The sequence below is a fragment of the Erithacus rubecula genome (genome assembly GCF_903797595.1).
Source record: "Erithacus rubecula genome assembly, chromosome: 3".
In the NCBI taxonomy this organism is placed as follows: domain Eukaryota; kingdom Metazoa; phylum Chordata; class Aves; order Passeriformes; family Muscicapidae; genus Erithacus; species Erithacus rubecula.
The window spans coordinates 51,092,743-51,119,930 of NC_136689.1; the positions used below are offsets into that span (position 1 = coordinate 51,092,743).

At 40.8% G+C, this 27,188-nt stretch overlaps 1 protein-coding gene across 6 annotated transcripts in view; it reads right to left on the reverse strand.

Annotated features, from left to right (window-relative positions):
* Window positions 1-273: 273 nt before the first annotated feature.
* The window catches only part of BLVRA (biliverdin reductase A), a 29,677-nt gene continuing 2,762 nt past the window's right edge, over window positions 274-27,188 (reverse strand). For 3 of the 6 annotated variants that reach the window (XM_079301460.1, XM_079301457.1, XM_079301456.1), the window contains 6 exons: window positions 12,529-12,656; window positions 11,090-11,209; window positions 10,372-10,469; window positions 8,819-8,926; window positions 8,254-8,425; window positions 274-3,483 (listed from right to left, as the gene is read on the reverse strand). In XM_079301460.1, coding sequence (XP_079157586.1) covers window positions 3,210-3,483; window positions 8,254-8,425; window positions 8,819-8,926; window positions 10,372-10,469; window positions 11,090-11,209; window positions 12,529-12,647 — 891 coding nt within the window. In that variant the 5' untranslated portion in view covers window positions 12,648-12,656 and the 3' untranslated portion in view covers window positions 274-3,209. Of the gene's footprint in view, window positions 3,484-8,253; window positions 8,426-8,818; window positions 8,927-10,371; window positions 10,470-11,089; window positions 11,210-12,528; window positions 12,657-14,806; window positions 15,178-16,498; window positions 16,559-18,493; window positions 18,589-27,188 lie in introns of those variants that run through there. The other 3 variants (XM_079301459.1, XM_079301458.1, XM_079301455.1) reach the window with 3 other exon arrangements.

A 27,188-nucleotide genomic window follows, 5' to 3' on the forward strand; every position in this document is an offset into this window, starting at 1 on the left:
TTTAGACTTTGCAGTACTCTTGGTTAAGTGTCAGATGGCATAGAAAGGGCAGGAATTTTGTGGGAATGCTCATGAGGTGAGAGGCAAGGTCACAAATCCTACCACACCTGTATTCAGAATTTTGAAACAGGAGAAGGAGGCAGCTTTAGATCCTGTCAGGATTTCACAGGCCTTGAGGAGCAAAAAGAGGGAAAAACTAGTTGGAACAGACCCACTTTCAGCACAGGCAATGGGAACTGCTAATGAAGGACAAAGAGAAAAAAACCCCAATGATTGAGAATTCCAGTATTTTATTGGTGAGTTTCACACCTGGTTGAACAATACATACATTTGGAACTGGACATCCAGTAGCTCCCATATACAAACAATCACAATACCTTGACAAATTCAGAAGGCAGAAGGAAAAGCCATTTAAATGATGCAGGCTCCCAGGAGCAGGACAAGCAGTAGTAGGTAAGCAGTTAGCTGCAAGGAATGGGAGGAGAATGAAGGAGAGAGTGGGATATCCAAGTTCTAGGCATCTGCCTTCCCTAGCTCAATTTAACCAGCTAATTTCCCCAGGTGCTCTCTATAGAAACAAGCTTTTCTAGAGGACAATTCACTGCACAATATTATACTGCTGCTCTACACAGCTCCCATGAATTTATTCTTGTTTCCTAGGGAAATACTGCTCTCACCAGCAATTGCAGAGCATGCTTAGGGAGATGTGCTGACTAATTCTGATGCCTAGAAATGTGTGAATCTCCTTTCCCTTTACCCTCCCTCCCCAGCTACGCATTATGAGTTAGCATGTAAACAAGTGGTGTTCATCCCATATTCACAGATCAGGAGTTTGTCAAGGAACAGCACCTTTCACTGGCTGTCATACCTAGCAGACACACACAGAAGATTCTAATTCATTCTAGTCACAGATGCATTGTGTTTTGCCAAAAATCCACTCTTCCCCACTCACAGAACACCAGATCTGCTCATGTCATGCCCACCACAGTGGCACAGAAGTCCCTGTGAATGCTCAGTAAGGTATCCACTTGGGTTGACAAGCACAGGATCTGCCTGCACAATTCTGCTGCCAACTCACATGGCAATCCACTGAAGGCAACAGAATTGTCTCTGATTTTAACAGAGTAGATTTAAACAAATGCCACATGCAGAATTAATTCACACATGTAGCTCCAGTCACTGCAAAAATCCAACCTATTTGGGAGAAAATTGTACAGACTTTTCTTTCTTGTTTCCAGGAGACTGAATTGCACCCAGCTCCTGAATGACCATTTACCCAAAGGAAAACTTTTAATTGTCAATACTGACTAGCTGCAATTATGTATACATTCACAACATATAGGCTCCCTCATTAAAAAGTTACCCAAATGATAAAATAAAATTAAAAAAAAGTTTATTTGGATTAGAAGGAACAAGTGCATGGACTTTTTGTTTGCTTCTCTATTAATATAGCACCAACAGATGCTGTAATTAGAAAGTAAAATGCAACCAGAGGAACTGTTAATAGCACTGTGCAGTACTCAGGCTTCTGAAACTAAAATGCTTCTTTAGGGAAGTGATAATGTTTTCATATGTGATCCTATGACTACAGTAAAAACACTAAAGACTCATTCCCACAGGTGTCATATGCTATAACCTGGGCTGGTTTTAGCTGGGCTAGAGTTAATTTGATTCAGAATAGCTAATATGGGGCTGTGTTCCGGATTTTGCTGGAAACAGTGTTGATAACACAGGATGCTTTAGTTATTGCTAAGCCCCGTTTGCACAGCCTCAAGGCCTTTCCTGCCCCTGACCCCATCCCACCAGCAAGTAGGCTGGGAGTGCATAAGAATCTGGGAGGGGACACAGCCAGGACAGCTGACCACAAAGCAATATTCTACATCGTATTGCATATAAAGCTGGGGAAGGAGAATGGAGGGAGGGACATTCAGAGTGATGAAACTTGCTTTCAACAGTAGCAGTTGTGTGTGATGCAGCCTGATTTCCTGGGAGTGCCTGAACACCTGCCTGCTCATGGGAAGCAGTGAATGAATTCCGTTTTGCTTGGCCTGCACACGTAGGTTTTGCTTTATCTCTTAAACTGTCATTATCTCATCCCACCTTTTTTCCCCTCACTATTACCTTTCTCTCCCCCATCCCACTGAGGTACAATAAGCAAGCAGCTGTCTGGTGCTTAGTTGCCAGCTGAGGCTGAACCACAACATAAGCACATGGATATATTTCCAAATTGCTCTGTTTTCTACAACACTATTCTAAATTTATCACTATTCCTAATGAATTTCTCTGTTTCTAGGAGTGCATTAGCAATTTTCTTTTCTTAAATGCAAGATGTTTATTAATTTTTGCTATGATCCACTCCCATGCTGAATTAGAACACAAATGAAGGAGAATAATATGCTACTTCCAGTACAAAACCAAAAGTATTTAGGTTCAGCAGACAGCAGGCAGGCAATGTATTGTTCAATGCATGTTTCTAATTTCTGTCGGGAAAAGATTTCTATGTTGGCAAAGGGCACCAGGGAAACTGAATGAAATCAACACCTCTCTACCAAGAGACAAGATTTTTCTTCTATTCTGGTTTGATACCAATATAGATTTAATCTGATGGTAGTTGACCTCCAGCATGAAAACTTGTCACCCCAAAAAAACCCAAAACCACACTCCCTGCCCATACCTAACAGGCAAAACTACTAATTAGAGCAAACACAAAACAACTGAGGGCAATTGGAAGAAAAGGTCAGGACTGTGGTGGCACAAGTTCTGTATTTCAAGTGAAGAGGTGGAAAATGGAATTGGAACTTCATTCTAGAAAATAGTATATGAATACTATTGAGACACATTAATTTACAGACATATCTGGAATGGGGGGACAGACCCTGGGAGAGAGAATTATATACAGTATTTACAATCCTGCAGGATCTATTCTCAGGGATATTCCCAGCTGAATCACAAGAAAGCTTCCTGTTGCCAGGTTCCTAACTACCTGCAAGTACAGGGATGCATCAGAACAGGGGAATTGTTTTGGTCTGGGGCAAACCAGAAGGCACAGGGTACAGCCCAGACTCTTCCAGAACACCTGGAGAGACCAGGAATCACAAGTAGTCAAAAATAAGGTAATGAAACAGAAATAGCAACTGCTTGATGGCAACAGCGAGTTCTAGCTCTACAGCTTTTCCCTCTGCCATGTTCTTCCTTCCCTAAGGGCAGTCTCAGGAATAGATTTTCTCTGGCTCTTCACAGTACTGTTGGATCACCTCGGCAAGGTCAAGACACCGCAAAATTCGCCATTTCTCAGCAGCCAGCTCCTCCTTGGAGACCTGGCCCAGCAGTTTCTTGGCAAAGAGGTTCTGATCCTGCATGAAAAGGCCCACAGAAGACCTTGGGGCTTCAGGGAAGTTTTCTAGGCAACCACTTGTGAAACAGAAGTTGATTTTCTTTTCACGTCTCATCCCTGGTCCCCGTTCTTCAATCCAAGTCAAGGGTCTAGTGTGAAGGAGCAGAGAAAAAGTATTAATTAAGAAAATGAATCAACAATTCCAACTTGTTCGGGATTTTTTCTCAGCATTAGCAGAAAATGCTCTAATAAATGCATTTTTGAGTATCAGTCATTGCATATTTAGGCAATGTGTCCTGACCAACATGCCTTGCCATTATACAGTTGAATATCAGGTCTTAACTCTGCCACTGTTTTATGCCATGACTTTCAGCACACCATCTAACTCTGTCCAGCTTTGTTTTCCCTATGCACAAAGTAAAGCAAGCAACATCAAGCCACATCATAAGGAAGAGGGAAGTTCATGGGCTGTTTGTTTGTGGACTTGGATGCAAATTACACTTAAATGTCCAAAAATTTTGTACATACTTCAGCTAAACTCAAAAGGCTCTCATGTCCAGTCATTCCTCCAGCAAGAACACACGTCATATACAGGTACACAAGTCACACAGGTACATAATGATGACTCAGATGAGCTGGACAAATTCACTGACACAGACATGTGTTCATACTCTCTGAACTTTTCAAATGTTTCGTTCTCATCACTGGGAGCACTGTGCTGATCCTAAAAATTAAACCTACACAGACTCTCAGGCAGAGCTTTCTTAATCAGAGCAGAGTCCTGTCTTATACCAACATGACAGCAGTCTCCAAACCAAGCCTGGTGCTATTGGCTACTGCCTTGCATAGCTCACACCTTCCTTCCCAGCTTCCCATCTTGGCAGAAGGGAAAGGAGTCATGGGACATGAGGTGCCACTTCAGGGGTCTTAACACACTCCTTGAGCCAACACTGCAACAACTGTGAGGAATGGTCCTCAACACCAACCAGCCACAATGCTCCCTTCCTGCTCTTCTGTCAACTGCCTGAACCATACCACTGCCTTTCTGCAATTCATTCATTCATCACACTCACTGCTGCCTGTGTTTAGAGGATGCACATTATTTTTCTTACTTGGTTATTGATGGTCCCTCCACAGTCCTTTATGGCCCACTTTAGTCTGCCACTCACAAATTATGAAGGCATCAATAGCCAGGAAGAATAAATTCTGTCTCCAAATACTGCCCATTAAATCTTCAGTATCATTAGATTTGGGAAGAAAGTCCTTGTCAATCTGCCCTGAACACATTCTGCAGAGCACTCATCATCTTTTATGCTCTAGGATTCAGTTTCTATATTTACATCATCCTAGCAATTATTCTTTGCTCACCTCTACTTCCACATCCCCTCCACTCTCCCTACAAACTAAGTATGGCCAAATGAAACTGATTGAACAGAATGAAACAAATGGAGGAGGAAAAAACCCACAAATCACAATGTGCAAGCACGAGGAAAATTCTCAGAAGAGTAATAAATGCAAAGGCACCATGAGTTTTAGGAAGTCCCAGGGCTACATGTCACTGCAAGCCTAGAAGAGTGTTTGGGGGCCATACTGCTCAGTGTTTTCCTGTTCCCATCCTCCTTCCCTGAGGTAAAGCCTGTTGATCTGGGTCAGAGGCAGGCTGCTGAGCAAGCTGGGCTTTGCTCTGACTTGACAGAGCCAGTTTTATATTCCTAGGACAGTAAACAGACACAGAGGGCTCAGGGCACTGTTATTCAAAGCTGCTTTATCTCAGGTAGGTAGGCATGAAGAAACCACTGGGCAGGCAGAGGCAAAGATCTCCATCATGTAATAGCAAGGAGCTCAATATGACCCAGAACAGGACTGATGCAGGATCACCTCCCTGGGGTGATCCAGAGCAGATGCACACCAGAGATCAGGCTGAAGTGTGTGCCCTCTGTTCTGCCTTGGGAAGCCACTGAGCCAGAAGCACAGACATGCAGAACAGGCAGAATTTAATCCAAGTGATTAGGACAACTGATTTAGATCAGTGAGCAGGAAAATGTTGGATTCACTAATAGATTTATCTTCTCCTGCAATTGGATTTTTAGCAATTTTCCTAAAGAAAGGTTGATTCCACTTGATTGGTAAGCAAAATGTATTAATTTTTAATTAACAACAACTTCTACTCTGAAATAAGCCTCTTGTTTTGCTATAAAGGTAACTATGTTGCAAACCTACACATTATTTAAGCAATTTTGTAGCTTAAGAAACGGATTCATATTTTATGTTAGAAAATTGTGAAGGGCTGTAGCTTTTTTCATAGATAATTTACCCATTTTCATTAAAGATTTGTATCAAAGTATTATCACACTACACATACATATCATTGTTTAGAAGCGTTAGTAGAGTTACTTACAAGCAACAAATCCAACCATTTTGGAATCTGAAATAAAGCCAGGCCACATGTGTTGGGTAGTTAAATAAAATTTAATCAAGGGCTGACAAACCACCTTTATAGTGACTGTTTGCAAAGCAAACACCCTGACTTTCTATAGCCATTTTGTCTTTCCAAATTGTAAACTAATAGCATTTTCTCAGCTACACTGAAAAAGCCTTTTTGTTTTTTGATTTCTTTTTTCTTCAAATAATGAGTGGCCCTTGCTAAACTGCAATAGCTCAATAAACCAATATGATGCAAACACTACTTGTACCTCCACAGGAATTAAGCTGGTTTCATGCTTGAAAGAATTCTGGGTCCACTCAGCTTAAAATTTTATGCAGGGACTTCTGCAGCAAGTATGCATTACATTATTTTCTATGAATGTTCAATTTGAAGATATTTTATTAGACTCTGTAAGCTTAGCTCTCCATAAAAACGTAACTTCAAATGCTTCTTGTCAGAATATGTTTAGAAAATGTCTTCAATTTCTTTTAAACATTTTCCTTTTAACTCTTTGAAAATCCCAATATTTTTAATTTATCATTTAAACAGTGAGAGGGTCCCTTAGCTTGGATGGGAATTAAGACAACTGGACTCTATCCCTAGTTAACATCAAAAGAGATGCTGCCCAAATCACTATTTCTCCAGCTTGCACTAAAAATTGATTTCTGACATTTACTGAATCCAATCTCTGTAATCCCAGGACAGGAACTGCAGTCCCAAACCAGACGTGCTGTCAGTAGAGGTTTGGCTTTTCCTGGATTGCCCAATGTTGTATTCCAGAGAGGCTGTCAGCTCAGCTGTCTTGGACACACAACAGAGGCAGAGGTCATCTCTCAAATAGCTGGGTGCAGGCATTAACACTCACCTCCAAAATCCACCCACAGCCAGACAAGCAGCCAGGGTGGGCTGAGACAGCAGAGACAGACTACACCCTTTGCACAAATCCCTGCTTAACAAGCAGAACACAGGCTCCTGCATTCTGCACCTGCTGTATTTTCCAAGGCAGAAAATAGGATGAATTAACCTGATTTCTCAAGGTTACTGTATTCGTGTCTTTCATTAAAGGAGGGAATAGCTCTCATGAAAGGTACAGACCTCTCCCATTCTTCAGCAAAATAAAGGTTGGGCAAATTAGATCTGTAACACCAACACCATTACTGCTGGGCCTTAACTTCATTTGACAGAGAGCAGGCCAAATTCTCCACTGCAGTAACTCCACTGACGTCAGTGGGGGAAGGTCAGCAGGAAATATGGCCCCAGCACTGAACACAATACAGGAACACTATGCAATTTTCCACCCACCCTAAATTATCCCAGAGGTGTAAAACTGACTGTCCCCAAAGTTATTAAAACACTTATGGTGAGAAAACACTGATCCATACAAATAGTAGTGGCCAAGAGAAACAAATATTAGTTAGTGCTGAGGAGCAGGAAAAGAAAAGTAATCTAGAAACAGTTCTGTATCCAGCAAATATCATACATAGCAGCTAAGGATACCCAGGAGACAGGACAGCCAGGGAAATGTTTAAACCACCCGCTGGTTCCATCTGCTGGAATTAGTTCAGAGTCTCACCCTATCTAGATCTTCACAGCTACTTATGTTACTAGCAAATTGCTAAGAGGGTAAACAGAGCTAGTATACAGAGTTCTGTCCTCTCACAACTGCATTTCAAAAGGAATTGGAAATGGTGTTTTATTTAAAGAGAGAGGAAGATTGCTAAGACAAGATGATAATCCCATGATAAACTGCAATGGGGTTTGTAGGAGTCACTGATGAAATGCTGAACCAGACCTGTGGTGAAATTGAGAGTTTAAAGGAGCCCTGATTAGTCACTCCTCAAATAGCTAGTCCTTCAGGTTACTACCCTAACTAAACAGTCATCTAAAATGCTGGGTTAGGTTTGGACTTTTTAAGAGGTCTATCAACATATTTGCAACCAAAAACAAAAACAAAGCAAAACAAAAAAAGAAAAAAAAAAGAAAAAAAGGAAAAAATAAAATAAAATGAACAATGAGTTCCCTCACCATTGGATAATTTCTCTCTATTTTTTTCATGTCAGATAATTCTCAAATTGTATCTTGTCGCTTTAAACTGATGCTGCAAGTGATTTCAACTTATTTGTAAGGACATAAATGCTGCACAGATGGTCCAGAACGACCAAACCTGAGAGTTTCCACCACTCTCTGGACCAAGCTGAGTAGTCAAGTGACAGTATGAAATACCAGTGACCTACACTCTGTAGTTGTAATACACCAGTTTTTAGCAAGGCTATTAAAAATATCCTAGTTGCTAGGAAGGATATTGTCATCACATAATAAAAGGGAGATCAAACTCAGTATTATAAAATGCATCTTCAAAAGGCACATACACTTTCATGCCAGCCTCCACCCATTCTGTTTCCACAAGAGGAGCAGAGGATGCAGAACTCCTGCAGGAAGAAGTCCTGCCTAGGATGAGGAACCTGGCTCACATGTTGCCATAGACATTACTCACTTCTTGTTTGCTGTCTGAAAGTGAACAGTCATTCTGGAATAATTCTTATCCTTCTGCTTCTCTCTGGTGGCAGAGGTAACAGTGAGGTCTCCAAAGAGGTCAATCAGCCACGTCAGACGGGCAATTCCACTGAAAGCTGGGAATCCTGATTTGTTTTCATCCAGGACACTACCTGGTGGAATAGCAACTCTTGAGGAATAGGAAATAGAATAATGCCTTCTGCATAGAAAAGGACAAAGAAACTGCAGTGTGCTCCAGGTTTAAAGATCAGGGTGTAGAAAGGTCAGCGGATGGAGTAAGGAAGTCAAAAAACGCATTTAATGTTGAAATGGATCAGCTGATGAGCTGTGGCAGAGAGGGCTGTACATGCAACAAACCCTTCTGCACATGTTGAGGACAGGAGGGTTTATGTGGATTCAACAAGGGAATTATCCAGAACCAGTACCTGTGTCTCTGCTCAGTTTATAGACAAAGGCTCGTGTGAAAGGACTGAAAGAAGCCTGGAAGCCCTGGTATCCCTCGGGAGCAAATCCAGATAGACTTTGATTTCTTCAGAGCTACTGACCTGTAAAATGCAGTGTTCCCTTCACCAGGTCTTTCCCAGCCACCTCTTTTTTCAGCTGCTTGTACTCTTCAGTAAGGAGTTCAATGTGCTCAACATGGAGTACTTTACCTGCCATTGAGAAAACAAAACAAAACAAAGCAAAACCACATACACAAAAAAAGGCAAAAAATCAGGACAGATTAAATAAAAGTTATCTGTGTGAATGAAAGTAATGTCTAAACAGTAAAAGCTTCACTAAAAGCCACAAGTGGAAACTCATGCAGAAATATTCTGATGCATGGCTCACAAACTGATGCCAGAAAGAAAATCAAACATGGAAACATGGGCCCTGATCTGAAGCATCAATCTGGGTTAAAGATTTTCAGAGACAACAAACACAGAGACTACAGGAACAGTAGCCACTATGTTTAACAGAAACTCTGTAATGAAAGTCAGTACCCAGCTAAGGCTGGAACAGGAGTCTTCAGAGTACCAGATGGATTCATTCTTGGCCTCTTTCCCCTCACATTTCCTACATTTTCTTGTTCTACATTTTTGCTCCCAGGGTAGTAGGAAAGAAAAAGGAAGGGGAGAAAATAGCATAATGTTCAGACCCAGACTGGAACAATATGTTAAGGAGTAACCTCCCTACATTGCCATTAATTGGCTACTTTGAAATAGACTGAAATATCCAATACAAGTTGAATGTATCCCTCATCCAGAATGTGTTTTTCTGGAAGATTTCCAGGAGAGTCATTGTAGGCTGCTGACACTAACTGCTGCTGCTTCAAGAAAAGAGCCATAAATTCTGCTCAGTGGGAAGCCATTTGGTGAGCAACAAGGCAATAACTGGTGTTGGTACAGGGAAACAGCACAGCAGAAATCCTACACCTCCAGCGTTTCAGGACAAAAGTCACAAAGGAGACCTTTAAGAAGCAGTGGTATAAAAAGTGCAGCTTGTCCAAATGACTTGCACTCTGCCTCTGCCCTTTTCTTTGCAGCACTGCTCTTTTACTTGCAGCCCTATTCATCCTCACTGCCCCAGCTGAACTGCCAGCTTCTGACCCTTTGCACCACTGGGATGGGACCACACACTTTCTGGAAATAAAGATTTTGCTGAGAGACAAGCTCTCTTTCAGACAGGGATGCCTTGCTGGCCTACAGCAGCATGAGCAGCTCTGTGTGGCCAGCACATCACAAATGCTAGAAGCTAGGAGAGCTGCCTGCAGTTTCATTTCCAGGGAGAGAGAGGACAAGGAATTGCACAAGTCCAATAGCTGCACTCATCAAGTGCTTTACCATCACAGTGACAGAATCTTTCCTCTTTTACTGCATTCTAAGTGTCACAAATAAAGGCTAGAGTTTTTGTGAGGGCAAATATACCTTACTCTTAGCATTGACATTTTTGTGTTTGTTCCCCTATTGACACAAGTCCTACATCCTAGACTGGAACATCTCTGATACAAAAATACTTCCTTGCATGTGATGACTAAAGGCAAGCTGGAGACTTGCCTTTGAGTTTGGTGCCACCTAACAGACAAGACCACTTATACTCTCGAGAACAAATGCGTTACCTTTCTGCTCAGCCATCTCCCAGAGCTCATGGGCTGCCTTAGCAGACAGAGCCAAGGGGTACTCAACAAGGACATGTTTCCCAGCTTCTAAGAACATTCTGAAAGAGATAAAAGCCATTAAAGAGAATATTATCCTAATCCTCTCTCACCACAGTGCAACCTGCTTCTCATTCCCACAGCCAGCTTCACAGGGAGAGATACACAACACAAAGTAACAGAAATAAAGGGCAACTTTCCTAGCAAGGATGGTGTGGTGGCTACACTACACACTTAAACAGCAGAGGAACGGGTTTTTAGTTCTTCTTTTGCCATAGAATTCCCTCACTCACCTACATCAAGTTGCTAAAATGCTACAGCATTGAGCACTGCAATTTCTCACTTACAGACATGTAAGCAGTTGGAGTGGGGCACTGGGCTACTCTTCCACAATATAATCTGTGAGGAAAGGCTTTAAATCCTGTTTTAAGCTGCCTGTCCATCAAACACAGGCCTAGAGGTGCGGAAATGGAATTACTTGGGAAATTAATGCATCTTAAATCCTACTCTCTTCCATGGCTTATTGGTGCTCGAGGGAACTCACTATCATTCACTTCAAGCCCCTAGTCTGGCAGTCTTTACTCAGTGTTCATATCTTCTGCAACAGCACTACACAGCTGCTCTAGGTTTCTAAAATACAGGGGAAAGGGGGAAAAGAGGCAGGGGGAACCCCCCAAAATACCTGATGGTTTCTTCATGGCTTCTGTTCTCTGTGCTGATAAAGGCTGCATGGATGTCTTTGTTGCTCAGAGCATCTTCCAGGCTAATCTGCTTAGCCTCATTAATATTGCCAAAACTTCTCCTGCATATTTAGCATAAATACAACCAGAGTATAATTGACACAGTCCATCCTTTCCAACCACATATTGTGCAGCAGTACTTAAAAATTGTTCCCATGGATCACTGTCTTACTGAGTTCAACCAGGTTATAATAACCAGTTTCTTATCCAGGAAGAGCATGAGCACTTACAGACAAAAGTAGAATGGAGAAGAGAACTGAAACAAATGGACCAGTGTGCAGGTGGTGGTATCAGTCCACAAACTGGTCAGCTATTGAACTGTCATGTCCTTTTTGGTTTTGGTGTTTTGGTTTTTAATAAGCATTATTACCAAAGAGATGTTGCAAAAGAGTGACTCGAAAGAGGACAGTGCTCCTATGGGAGAACTTCTCCCCGCCATCCTGGACAACATGGACAAAAGCACTCAAGATGGCAGGGACACACAACTGCAAGTACAGACAAGCAGGAGAAGGACAAACCAGATTACTGTGACTCATACATTGCCTCTCAAAACATCAGTGGTGGAAACCCTTTCTACAGTGCTCTTCAAAGGCTACCTGTAGCACTGGCAGAGGCATCAGAGAACCAAAAGTGCATTTGGCAGGAAGTGGGTGACCTAATCAGTCCTTTCCATCTCAAACAACACTGCATGATTTAAATATAGCTGGAAAAATACATTCACAATCTGAGATCCATAAAGGTACTGCCTAACTATTTCAAACTTTTATGCTCTGCTGTAATGGGCCAGACAATCCAGCAGGAATGCTCAGAGGAAGACACATACTAAATTTCTACAGTTCCAAACTAGTGAGAAAAACTCTTGCTCTCTAAGAAGCGTAGGAAGGATAAGAAGCAACATGATTGCATGTAGCAAATAATGGGATATTCTTTAGAAATTTACAGCTTCAATATCTAGTTAAAAAAAATAGAATTTTATTATGAAGTTGGAGTATTGGGGGCATAAAACACGTTTTTGCAAATTTAGAACTCTGTAAAACTTATTTTTTTTAACATTTCTAGAAGTGCAGACACTAGACCATTAGAGTACTTATTGTCTGCACTACCTTAAATCTACAGGAAATTCCAGTCAGACAATTTCTTTTATCCCACAGATTCTACAGCAAGAACATCTCTCAGTTTTTATTTTAGTAATTTCTGAAAGATCTCACTAAGGTAACCTATTTGTTCCCTCTTGCAAAGCTTTCTGTGCTCACTTCTGAGCTGCCACTCAGAATGACAGGCATATTTGCATTAACTTTCCCTTTTTGGCTTGAAAAGGAAGGAAAAAAAAACCAAAACACTGCAATATAGGTATTAGACATGCTAAGATGAAATTTCTAACCTGGATACAAATCCAAAGAGTTTCAGGTGCTCAGAAGGGCTGGAAGGCATCGGATTCATCAAGTCTCGGATTCGTGCTAAGCCAGCAATTCCAACTCCAACTACTACTGTCCCAAACATTTTGCTAGTCTGAAAAAAAAAACAAAAAAAAACAAAACAAAAAAAAAAAAAAACAAAACAAAAAAAAACAAAAAAAAAAACCAAAAAAAAGGAAAAAAGGCAACTTTTTTTTTTTCCTTGTAACAGGGACAAACACAACTGGGAGGGAAGGTGGAAGAAGGGTTACTCTTGAACCCTGCTTTCATTGCACCAAACCTTATTCAAGTGCCAGCAACCAGCTAACAGAGCTGCCATAGGCTACTGAGCTCACTCATATCCCATTGAAATGGGATCAAGCAGCTCAGCCCTCCACAGGACTGGTCTTGAGATTTGTATTTAACAGCTATTAAATCACAGCTCCAGCAAAGTTCTTCCTTTCCGTGAATAGAAAGCAGACTTCAAAAGTGAGACATTATTCTATTTATATTGCCACTTCCAAGCTGGAAAGGAGCCAAAAGGTTCTGCAAGCCCAGCAGAGCTTTATATAAACCCTGCTGACTTCCTGAGCGTCTGCAGCATGGTGCCACACAGACAGTCCCACTGCTCAGCAGCATAGCTGGAATACTTTGGGACAGGAAGCAAAGAGCATCTTTTCATTCCCTGTGTAACCACCAGCACATCCTACAATATCAAACTGTAACCAACCATCTAATTTGATCAAGATGCTTGCTTGACATTTCCATGCACAAAACATTCTGCCATCTCTTTAATGACAAGCAGGCATGTCTAAGATTTACATCTCCCAAATGCAACTGCTGACACAACAGCATAATATGGGTGAGACAGGTATTGATTGCTCTAACTGGCTGGGCTGCTGGCAATAAATTCTTATGTTGGTTTTATGATTTGCTGTTGATCTGCTGAAGCACTTGGCAACTGATGAAACCTTTCAAACCTGTACTGTTCCAGCACCCTGAGGACTAGCAACACTTTTTAATTTACATAAGATTTACAGGAAAGTGGCCTAAAATGAGTCAGGTAAGATCAGACCCTCTTTTTGCTTCTTCCATCTCATGAAAGCATCCCTTCAATCTCTGTTTTTTCTGTTTCAGTCTCCTTCCTGCCAGTGCCAATCCTTTCACTTGAGTGAACTCTTTATACTGTTTACACTACTTGGCTGCAGCCCTTCACATCTTTCTGAGATTGAGATGGGGAAATGGACAACCCCACTTAACTCCACCTTGTGCCTCTTGTCTGACAGGATCACAGTACAGCAGCAAAGACATAAGTGACTGTTCTGACAGTGCAAGAGGTTGACAGCTGCTGGCACAAAGGAAAAAAGATCCCCTCTCCAGTCACATGCTATGTCTGCATTCTGTTTTCCTTTAAGCTCCTGCTTACAGCACTGAACGACACTTTATATATGCCAAAAAAATATAAAGGTAGAACACAGAGCAGCATGTTTAGTGTAAGAAAAGAAATTACTGATATATCAAAGAGTTCTCTAGAGGAATTACAGTGACATTTTATCACCAAGTATTTGAGGTATGGCAGAGTGACACTATTCACCAGGAAAGAGAAGTGTGTAGGACTAAGAGAGCAGGGGGGAAAGGAGAGCAACAAAACCACAAAACTCATTTTCAGTACCACCCACAGGAAGAGTCCTGATCTGAGCTCTCTATCACATCTGCTTTTCTCTATGGCCAAAGAGGAGACAGATTTGCAGAATGACCTCAGCTGGAAGGAGCCCCAGAAGGTCACCCAATCCAAACCCCACTCAGTTGCACCAGGGCCATGCTGAGCTCTGACTGCCCCCATGGCTGGCAATCCTTCAATGTCCCATGCCCCTGCCACAGCGTTTGACCACTGTCACAGCAAGAACTTTCTTGGTATTGTAAGGCTCCAAACAACCTTGATCAATGAGACTTTTAAAAGAGCTTACAGTTGTTTATGCACTCTGAGTTAGATGCACAGGAGAAAAATCGAGAAGATATTCTCAAGAGGTCAAAATAACAAAAAAGATTTTACTGGCAACTTTAGAAAATCTGAGAAATCTGGCAAGTTTAGTGCAACATTCAATAACAAAAAACACTTTTCAAAGCATTCATTTGGCTCATTCAACTTTTCAAACTCTAATACAGTTAAATTTTAAGTTACTCAAAAATCCAAGAAGAGGAAATTAGGAGAGAGCAAGAAAGAAAGAAAAAAGAAAATATATGGAAAAAAACAAATGTAGCTACCAGCTCCTGGGTTCCAGTGGTGTACAGACAGTCATTCCAAGAGTAGGTACAGTCAAGACATCTGACTGCCTTGTGTTCAGCCTTAAATACCCTTTGGTATTCCTGGGCCATTCCCACCAGGTGGGACTTCTGGCGATTTGGCCACTCAGGAGCTGAGCAAGGGGCTCCAGAGGCAGGCATGGAGCGTTGCCTCTGCTGTGCCAGGGATTGGCAGCCTCTGCCAGGCTGGGATACAGGCCCTGGGGTGGGGATGCACAGGGCAGGGCACTGCTCTGCCAGAGCAAGGCCTGGCCTGCTCCTTCCTCCACACACATGAGCCCACAGCATCTGGAGGCAGCAACCTCTCCAGTCTCTCACAAGTCCAGCTTGAAAAGAGCTGATCATGAGCTTACTCCAAGTTCAGAATTTTCCAAGGTTAGCAGAGTGTTAAGTTGTTAGTATTTTCCCATTGCCTTCAGCAGGATTGGGAGTTGGAGTCATACAGCAAACAAATTCTCCTGCACCTCCTACAGTCATGTTATTTCCAAGAACTACTTTTTTTTTTTTTAAACGTTTTTTATTTTTTTGCTGGTGAGCTGCTCACCTCTGCTTCAACAAAGTGGAGAAAGTGGGGGAGCTGACTACCTTCTTCAGGAAACAAAGAATATCTCAGCAAATGCTCAGGGAGCTGAACATCAATATTTTTGCCTCTCCTTTGAATAAAGAATTTCTTAAGTTTCTTCTGACCTCCTCAAAACTAACATTCAAGAGAAGCAAGCTGATTTTAACCTAAGAACAAAATGTGCAACCTGTTGCCATGGCAACCAGCCATTTGGTCCAGGTCAAGGGTTTGGTGGCTAACACACCAAATGAGAGAGCTACTAAATGTATGTTCCAGAACCTTTGCTTACGCACATAGCCAAAAGAAAAATTGCTATGTTTGCATCCCTGCTGTGGCTTTTTATTACCCTTACTTTGCTAACACACCAAAATCTGCAGCTGCTCAGGCAGAAATGTAAATTAGGGTTTTTTTTAGAACTGTTACAAACCAGGTAAGAGCAGAATAGACAATTTTCATCTGAGTGTCTAAATGAATATATAAAAATTTGCTTCTTCTTTCAAACCTTTACAAGAGGATAACAGCTAAAATAATCTTTCAACTACAAAAACGATGAAGTAGAAAACCCAAATTACAAACTGGTCTGCCTGCCTTTTACACCTTTCTCTTAAAATCAGTGATCTCTGTTAAAGCTTTAACAAAAAGGATTTCTGAGGCATTTTCAAGGCTGCTGATCTTCAGTTCCCAACATACTGAAAAAAGTCATACTGTAAGTGATACAACAGTATATTGGCAAGAGTCCAAAAGCATTTTCTCCACCCTTTTCTAATTGGCTGTGTGAAAGCAAAGAGAGCTGATGAGAAGAATAGAAGTCTTCCATGCTCCCATGCTGTGACTAAGGAACACCTCCCACATGCCAGCAGCACCCACCCTGGCTGGGTTACAGGCAGCCAGGCTCACCACAGGCCCCCTCTGAACTGGGACAAGGGGGATGGTGACTGCCACTGACTGCTGTGGGAGCTCTTCCCCACTGACAGCCAGCACAAGTGGCTCCTCTTACCGAGGAAGATGAGCCCTGCATGACACAGACAAAGACCTGAGAAAGGCAAATAGCTGAAGAGGATCATTTATTCCACACCAGTATATCATCGCACCATCACTCCTTTGCTCTTGAGCTTTCTGTGCTTCTGCTGCATATTTCCTGCATTAAATCTAGGGTATTGTGTAGCAATTAACAAAAACAAAAATCTAAAAAAACCCAACCAAACAAAAAAACAAAGAAGTGGTCTTATACCAAATATACTCAAATATTATTGCAAAAGTTAGCAGCAAAGCAGGAATATTTAGCAGCAAAACACACAGTGGAGTAAGCCCAAAGAAATCCATCACCCAGCAAGTGTTCGTCCCCAGCACAACCACAAGTGTGACCCTACATCTCAAAACTGTTAACATCACTGAGATAAGCCTGAGGGAAGCGAGGCTCTGCTTTGTGCAACATCACTAAGGCCATGCAAAGGAGTGCAGAAGCAAGCTAAAAGGCAGAACTTAGGAGTTATCTCCCCTTCAAGAAAATTTCTCATGGCATGTCTAGACATTACAGAATGAGCACAAGCACCTTCTCCTGTGATATATAAAGAATTTCAGTAAGCCTCCTGCATTTTCCCTGCAGTTTTCAAACTCTCATTACCACAAATCTGAATGAGCGATTCACATCAGAAATCAAAATATTTTGTAGTTAATGTCACAGGTAATAGCATAACATAGATGCAGGAAGCTTTTCTGAAGCAATCTCAGCCTGGTGTTTTAAAGTGCACTGCCTAAAATGCCACATCTATCTCAAGAGTAGCAGAAACCCCACAGATAAGTATTTAATGTGAAAATACTGTTGTGGAGGTTAGTTCACTTTTGCATACTCAGCAGCTGAACCATGAGTGCCTGAGCCTGGCTGGAGGGATCCCCTTTGTACATATGAACATCCACACACCCCCTCACTAGCAGACCTTCACCCTGCTCAGTGGGAGCAGCGAGCACAAGGAGACTGCAGGAGCTGTCTGTGTTTCTGTGAGTGCTCTGTCTGTGATCTGCACATCTGGACATGTACATATGCATATCCATGGTGTGCATCTGTGCCCTACGTGCATGTGATGGGAATATGTTTAAAGCCTAAATATTGATCAGGACTATGGATGTCTTGCCTCCTTCAGGCTGTTGGATTCAGCCTGATCTTTTTCTCTAACAAAAAACCTGGCTGGAGTTGTTGCCAGATGAAAATTGTCTGCACATGGGGAGTTAACACAATGTTTATTCTTCAAACACCACTGGCCTATGGAACTGCACATCCATGTGGTAAGAAGAACTGGAAAGCACCAAGCCCAGCTGTGCCAAATTTTAGCAGCTTGCTAGGCAGTCAGGTATGACTTTGGAGTGGTGACTACCAGGGACCACCAAAAAGATCCCAGGACAAAAGAATATATATGTAAAGAGGAGGGAAAATATGTTAATGATTTCTGGGAAAATATTATCAAATGTATGTTTATTCTGGGAAAAATCAATGAATATATATGTAAAATACAGTATATAAACAGGACCTTCTCTGCATTGAGCATTCATGATTTTTGGAGCAGACATCCCCTCATGCATCTGGCCAAATAAAGAATGCTGGCTTCTTAATGCTATACTGGCATTAAGGAGTTTTTATTTTTACTGATACTTGGTAACAGACTGAGGAAGTTTTCCAGAGCTCCCTTCAAATGAATTTGTTGTTTAGATATCATACAAAATGTTCTCTCTCTTACTGCAGCAGAGCCCTGAGATGTGGGCTGCAGAACCTTCCTCAACAAAAGTCTACCAGGAAATACCAGACAGGCAGCAGCAATTACTGTAACACCATCAAGCTGAAAACTGGAAGTTTCTCTCAGCCCCAACTTTCTGATCTCAAATACCCAGAGACCTGGCAGATGCTGTACTCAGGGTGCTGGTACATGCTACAATCTGTGCCACCACATCTTGCTCTCACTGCCTCCCCTTAGCATGAAACATCTGTCCAGAGCATAGGGAGCAGAACAGAGTAGATTCTGGTAGTGTCCTTATTTAAAAAGGAAAAACTCACAAATACTCCAACTTGGCAATCTATTCAAAAGCACAAATACATTTCTTTCTGCAGGAAACCAGTTATGCATTTTAACTTCTGTATATGCTGAAGTACCTCCTGGAAGGGATCCTACACAGGTTCCCAATTGAAGATCTTAAATAAAAATGAAAAAAATTGTTTTAATTCAGTTAGCATGATGGATTATTTTTGCTCTGCTTTTACTGCAGTCTAGAGAGAAAAGTAAAGTTTCTGCAAGAAAAAAACAGTCAGAAAGTTAACCCCCAACACTCTTTGTCACTTCTCTTCAAAACATTAATTGAACATAAAATGAGAATCAGAAATTTTCTCAAAGACCTGCCAAGACCATTTACAGTCTCCACATTTCAGAGGAGAACAGCAGCACATAGAAGTAATAGAGCAATTTGCAAATGTAGGTTTTCCTTGAGAGCTTTTTGTTATGGACTTAAATATCTAGTCGTACTTCAATATCTACCCTGACCAGCACCTCTTCATCTCTCCCCTCTATCTCTCTGACTATAACCCAGGCCACAACCTCCTGACAGGCACACCAGCTCTGCTGAGTGAGCTATAACTTCAAGGCACCAAATCTCACAGAGGTTTGCCAGCAGAAAACAATCTCTCATCCTGACTGGCACCACTGTGCTTTGGAAACAGCCAGAGGGACTTTTGTTCTTGGCTTTTAAATGCCACTTGGAACAATACACCTGCATTGTTTTACCTTTATATGCAAGTTCACCAATTAAATTATGGTTTTCCAGCTGACTGCCAAAGTTGAAGTTGATATAGTTACACTGATATATGGACAGCTGTGTTAAGCTGCCAAACCCCTTCACTCTAACCAGCAGATGGCTGATAATGAAGAACTTGTTAATAAACTTGACAATAAAGAACAGTTGTAATAGATATATTGCCTCCAGCATTAATACCTGAACAGGAGGAAAACTGTTCTGCTAACCCCTGATTCTGTAGTGGTCATAACACCCCATCACATGGCTGCTTTCCAGAGCCTGCAAGTCCATACCTGAAGCAAAATCATCTCACAAAAGTAACATAAAACCATGAGAAGCACTGAAAAAATCTGAAGATCTGGTTTTAATATGTGACATATTCCACACTATGGAGGATTGAAACAGAAGTTCTGTGATATACATGCAAGGCTAAGAATGATCATTTTGCCTTTGAGATTTAGCTGCTAGTCTGAAGAGGAAAAACACTTTTAAAATAGCTTCTCTACATATCTTCAGTCAGATTCATTTAGTTTTAAGCACAAATTACATTTCAATATACCCACACTGTTAAGTTTGAAACTATCCAAGAAAGTAGTGAGCCTGCTTAGGGGCACTTGAAAAATTAATTAGAGATAGATACAAAGGACTCCAGTTTTTATTTTATAAAAATATCTCCCTAAAAAAAATTTAACCCTTACTTATAGTAAGTTTCCAGGAACTGCTCTGGACTGAATTACAGAATGCCTTGTAAAACTTCTGGTGGGTAAATAAACAATTGCATATAACTGCAGCCTCATCACTGCTACTATTTAAGCAAAAAGCTGCTTGTATGTGGCTAATTAGCATATTCCTAAAGCAAAGAGAGCCACAAAATGTCCCCAAAATTGTTTTCAGGCTTTCATGTTCTAAAACAGTTTTTGAAAGTGAATTTGACACAGTGATAGAAAAGAAGAACAGAACGTTTTAAAAAGCAACAAGTCAATTACTTTGAAGTTAAGTCCATTCAGGAGAACTAGATGTTTCAGAGCTATCAGTGATTCACAGATCCTAATTTTCCAGGTGACCAAACAACAGTATTGCTACACTACCGACCTGTGCCTGAGAAATTATCCCGAAATAAAGCTAAAAATAGCACTAACTCAAAAAAAAAAAAAAAGAAAAAAAAAAAGAAAAGAAAAGCATGAAACATCCTCCACCACATTTTTGACTTAACATCTGCATAAACACTAACGCTATCATGAAGCTGAACTCTGGCAGGTCCCTGGGGACCATGAACCATGTCCCTTAGCTTTCCTGCACAGCAATAAAGCCCCCAGAGTAAAGTCTCTGTGCAGCTAAGTGTCTGAACACTAATTGCTGAGACTCTGTTTAAACATCTATTTCATACAAAGGAATTGCTGTTTCGTGCTGACTCTTACACTGTCTAAAATTGACTCCTTTTTCTGTTAAAAAAAAAATAATAATTGAAGAACTACTTATCCATACCTTAGTTTCTGGGAAAACTGCTCAGAGCTAATCACAAGAGGTGCAGATGACAGGACAGGACAGGAGACATGCCCAAGAACCTCAGTCCATTCCCTTCCCTCGCTTATGCTGGCCATTTTGTTTTTGCTGTGTCACCTACTGAGAGAAGAGGCTTCTCCACCCCACTTGATAGACTGAGATGTGCTTTGCAGATAAATTCTAATGCCAGAAGAGGTTTCCAACCTTGCTGTAACATGACTGGAAGTGATGATGAACAATTAAATAAAAATGTTCTGAAATATTTTCTCAATTACTACATCTGCCCCTGCATTTTCCTGCCAATTACTGCAGTCATCTCTACAAGCTCTTCTTCAGAGGGCCTAAAGAATGCAGAGCTGGGCTGGACAGAAGCAGGAAAGCTGTATATCCAGGCTGTATTCTTACTTTTTCTCACAGAAGTTCACTGGTTGACCCAAGGGAAGCAAATCACCCCCTTTTCCTATCAGTCCCAGTTCCAGAACTGGGAGGAGTGGGAACCTCTCTCTTCTGTAAAGCACTCTCAGACCTACTGACAATAAGTGCAATATAAGAAGTAGATATTATTACAACCTCTCTTCCTCACTACAGGAAATCCCACACAGATCAGACATCTAGAAAATATGACTATAAGTAAAGTTTGCACTGAAACAGCTACATAAAACAATGCCCTATGATAAACAACAAAACAATAGGTCTCTTCTTTTCCCTCTCTTGTTGTTAAATCAATCTGAAACTCAAATCTTAAAAGGAATTATATGCTTTAATCACAAATAATCCCACTGATCTCAACGAGAATACTCCTAAAAGTCCATTAAGGAAGAAGAGCTCTTGCTGTTGACTGTAATATTAGTATGCACAGGAACAAAACACATATCCAGCTACAAGTATGTCCTTTTAATACCCTTATGGACTCAACCCAAGAGATGATACCTATCTTCCGGTCCACTAAAGGTCACTGCATCCCAGATCTCTAACAGGCTGACCTATTTTGAGAATTCCCCAAAGGAAAAAAGCACTCCTACTACACACTGCAGTCACTATAAAGATAGTGCTTACCATGGCTGATGAAACCCTCTGCCTGCATTGCTAGCATGACAGCAACTTGTAACAATGAAGGCCTGCCTCATACTCTCTTCAAAGAAAACAACAGACACACAGAATTTTGCTAGTCAGTCAAGTGCACATTTTTTAGCTGACTTTTTCATCACTTAACCCAGAAAAAAAAGCCGTCTTCACCCCTCTAAAACAAATTGAGGGTGATATAAAATTGTCTTCTCATTAATAACTAGATTGAGGTAATTTAGGAAATAGATAAACTTTTGCATAATGTTGCAACCAGTCTACCACTCAGTAGGGCCTGAAAAATGCAATGGTTGTTATCCATTCCCATTATCTTTTGGAAATCTATCAATGTCATAAACTGCTTGAGAGCAGGGAAAACCAGAAGGTTTTGAAGGAAGGGTAATGGTATCAGTTACTCTCTCCTAACTTTTTCATCTTAATGGGCAATACAACACTCAAGAATCACAGAGACCAGCTTCCCTCTCTTGAAGAGTTAGTCTGCAATTCAATGTGCTTTAGCAGTCAATTAGTTGTGAAGGAATTCTCATTGGTTAAAATCGTCCTAAGAAACCAAACACCTCTTCTGACGTATCAGCCACTAGAGGGGGTATTTGGTATCTTACCTAAAACCTGATTTAAAAAAAATAAACAAAAAATCAAGAAAACCTCTAAAAGCATATTTCCCACTGTATTGCAAATGCACATTTGGTTCGATGCAAAGTGTTTTAGGAAGAGCAAGGTACTTGTGCATAACTGAACACAATGCAAAAGCAAACTCCACATCTCCAAATTCCTAGACTTACCCACACCAAACCCTGTGATTCCTGCTTGAAGAGATGCAGTTTTATCAGCCAAGACAGATAAAATACCACCAGTTTTGATTTGACTGTACAGTTGGTCAGATCTGAGCATGCCAAAACCTGAACCTTCAAGCATGCCAAAGTAGAACCATACCCAGGCTCACACTCAGAGTTAATAAACAAGAGAAAGAACAACCACAAATTGATTCCTATTTACAACTGTCTGCTTCTTTACAGATTCACCATCACCAGCTTTATGTTGCACAAAGTCTCCAAAAGGACCCCAAAAACTGTCATCATATTGGTCCAACATCAAGAAAAGTAGAAGATTCTACTTGGTTAAAGCCACTCCAAAGCTACTTCTATGTAAAACATGTCTAAAGAAAGATGAAGATATATTTCAGCTCCTGAATATGAATATGCAATGAATACAAAACTCATAATAAATTATAAACTGACTTGATGATTGAGTCCACACAGTGCCACTAGCTGCAGAGGATACAGGATGAATTGTGCCAGAATATTAATGAGATCATAGCTTCTACATACTTGGTTAAATCACTTCAATTTGGGACCAGTGAAGCTGCTAGCAACTTCAAAGACCCTCTCCAAAAATCTATGTAAAAACAACTATAATTGGGTAATAGACTTAAACACCATCCCTGACAGTCTGCCTTCAAAGATGCAAGCTAGAAGGTTTTAGTGAAGTGTTCAGAGGAGTAATTTAAATGCACAGCTTACTCAGAACCAGCTTGGCCATGTAACTGGGATAAGAGAACCCAGAATCACTCTTCTTTCCTCTGCCAAATCAGAGTGGACTATTACTTTATATCAACTGTGGCTGAACAAATGGATAATATTCTGTCACAGACAGGATCTGTGCAATCACCTAATTTTGAAATAACTAAAACAGCTATTGTGAAGGTTCAAGAGCAGACAATACTCTGGGCACTGGAAGAGGAAAATACACCTTTTTAAAGGGGCAGAAAAATAACTGGATCATGGAAGTAAAAGATTTCCAGGAATGAATGCTCCCATTTCAAACATAAAGCAAACTTTTCTCTTTTCCCCTGATTTTACCAGATTGTACCCATCTCATTTTTTCTCTCCAATATTTTGGTGAAATGACTAAACAGTTACACCTGTAAGAGAAAAGCTTTGTCCCCACCTGAAGTTCATGTCCTCAATTGAACCACTCCTTTAAACAGCCAAAGAGGCCACTGAGTTCTGAAAATAAGAGAGCAGCTTTACTGAACTAGCATCATCCTATGCCACCAACAGTAACATATATGCAATTCTAAAATGTCACAGCAATCTTCTCCATTACTTTTATCAGCCTTCCTCCTTTTTAAAATCTCTGTTTAAATACCTTCTTCTCTCCTTACCTTCTTTCTGCTAACAAAACTCAAGAAAGTATTTTGAGGTTCCAGGAAAGAAGACTGCAAGATTAACATTTATTATTTAAGCCATCCATATCTCAGGCATGACTGTGGCTCCTCCACAAAACCAGTTGCAAAATTTCTTTATTTATCATTAGAAATAGAAAACACAAGGCATCTTACATTAATATGATAAACACAAACAGAACAGGTGGGCATCTGTAAGTTGTCACCACTTCATGGATGCCCATCTAAGACATTAGATCCTAAATCTCTGTTCTCCCTCCCATGGTCAGACTTGAGTACCCAAAGGCAGAAGCAGAACCTCAGCAGCTCAGAAAATGTGAATGACAACTGTCTGCAACAATCTGTTCGCAGATCCACTGGTTTTGTTTAGGATCAAACTGACTTGGAAAAAGAATGTAATGGTGTGGCCAAATCACAGTTTGAGTCAAACTTAACCACAAGAGACCACAAGCCATTTGACTACATTTGCTATGAGGCTGGATCACTTTTCCTCTTGATGGATTTGTTCTGCACTCTGGAATAGGAAAGTTTATTCCAGATAGGCATATAAACAAAAATAAGATCATGTAGGAGCTGGATACTCAAAATAATACTCATGAGCACGCAGTAAAGGAGTATACTTTGCACTTCTTTTTCTTAGAAGAGCAAAATGGTTTGGCTTGGAAAGAACCTTTAAAGATCATCTAGTCCAACCCCCCTGCTATGAGTGTGATGTTTCCCTTTTTCCAGTCACTGGGGCTTTCAGCTGATTGCCATGACTTTTCAAATATGATGGAGAGTGACTTGGCAACTGCTTCTCTTCTTCCTGTACATAATGATTCTCTTGATGAAAAAGGCCACCTGTCAGTATGGCTGTATGAGATCCTATGGGCAAAAGATGAAGAGAGTCTCATTTACTAGTCATTTAACCAAAACAAACTTGAACTCTGTGGTTATCCACACCTGCTTCCTTAGGAGTTGATAACTTAAGAGCACCTAGGATAGCAGGACATTCCCTCCTATGCTTAAAGAGAAGGAAATTTTGTTTCTGTATTACAGGCCATTTGATGGTGGGAAGGTCCAGCCATCCCAAGAAACAGGGATGGGTGACATTAACCAGCAATTGTTTCAGAAAGGTGCTCTCTGCCTGAGTACATGAACACAAAAAAGAAAAAAAAGGTGCCTCATACATCTCTCTGATACAAAATTCAGCCTTCTTCAAAGATACCAGGGAATAAAGACTGCCCATCAGACTGCCCTTTCTGATGAAGCCTTATCACAAAAACTGGGCTCAGAGCAGCCACAGAATTACATGGCCACATGCCCTGCTTGCAGGGCAAGAAGAGAAAGGAAGCTCTTATCCACCCTGAAAGAAAAGACCAGCCACTTTAAGCCCTATTTATACTATAATATAATATGGCTGTTTTTATGGTTCTTTTGCTAGGTCTTCATTGTATCTATATTGTGAATATTACTAGGTCAGGCTGTCACCAGGACCTATTCAAGAATAACTGGGTTGGAAACACATCGCAGAATACTATTATTTTCAAACAGTAAGGAGAGGCAGGCAAATGACCTATTTATTTTAAAAATAATTATTCAAGAACCCTCAGCCTTAAGGTCTCATTTCAGATGCCAGGCATATATGAACAGGCAATCCATCTTAATTTGCAAACATTGGGCTAAATGCATGGATGTCTGTTTCACTTCTCTAAGCAAGTAAGTAAATGTAAAACAGACTTTTAAAAAAATTCCAAATGAAAACCACATTTCCTAGAACAAACATTTTCAATAACTGCTGGGATTGGTTATCCTGACTTCTGGATGACAAATCTGAGACATCTCAGATGCCTAGGGACTGTTTTTAACTGATGCTGGACTCTGGGACTGTGAATCCAAGTACTCCTTACTTTCCAAAACCAGGCCTAACTCACACTGAACAAGAATGAAAGCAGACAAAGTCCATGATGACCTCCAGTGTCAGAAGTATACCACTCTGCTTTATTACCTCATTACTTAACAGTGAATTATCAACAGTAGAGAATTCCTCTTTATCCATGTTCCAATTATCTGAGTTCTTCACAGATTTTTGCCACTAAAGAATCAAAGCCTTAGAGGAAGACAAAAAGCAGGAATTAATTTGCTGTCTCCATCCAAATGTTATTAATCTGGTTTAATGGCAACAACAAAACCAAAACAAATAAACAACCCACAACCCCCCCACCTCAATCCTTCAAACACTTGTATCTTCTGTCACCAAGACAACACTAGGCACAGAGAGATCTCTACCAACATGCTGATCCCACTTCCAGCTGTATACAATTGTGCTGTGTCTGAGAAAAATCAGCTAATTATTCCAAAGACAAGTATGAGCAAGCCACCAAGATCTGTATGTTCATCACCAAATAACAGACTAACCAGTCTGCTGCTAGTCAGTGTCAGAGCCTGAAAAAGTAAATAGCGACTGAGGGCTGCTTTCCCTAGCAACAGAGAGGGAAATTTCACTTCATGACATTTTAACTAGAATGACTGTGGTCTCAATTTACCCCTCACATACTATACTGCCTCTTCCTTTCTGTTACCTGGGGATTATTCAATAATCCATGTTCTTTCTGGCAGTTTTTCTCTCCTCTTATTCACAGAACAGAGGTAATGAACAGATGATAGAGATGCCTCTATACCGACATATTTCACAGCGATGGAGAGCTAATAAGTGTGGTAACATTACCTGAGCCATGAGAACTTCTTATTTTATTAGCCAGTGTTGTGCAGCCTTTAATTTAGCATTTAGGTTAATTACTATAACAGGAACATTAGCTGCCACAAACAGGATTCTTTTAACTGGTTAATAAAGCTATGCTGAGGAAGAAAAAAACCCCAACTTATTATATGCTAATTGTTCAACTCATGTTGTTGAAGTGGTGGGTTGTACTCATCTGGAGGAACAAGATTAGCAAATGCATTTCATTATCTTTCCCAGTCAGGTGGGTTTTCTGCAGTGTTTTCTAATTAGCACAGATCTCTGTTTGAGTTGCAAACATTAGTCTGAGGAACACTTAAGTTCAGTTAGACAAGAAACCAAAGCTCTTTTTGCTCAGAGAGTAGAGAGGAAACAAGTCAAATGTACATTTATCTTTATAGTTGCACTATTTTATAAAGTTTTAAGATAGAAGTCCCACACTTTGGCTTTACAGGCATGAGAACATTTGCCACAGTTCAAGGCCAGTTTCAGAGGTGTGAGACAGCTCCTCAGC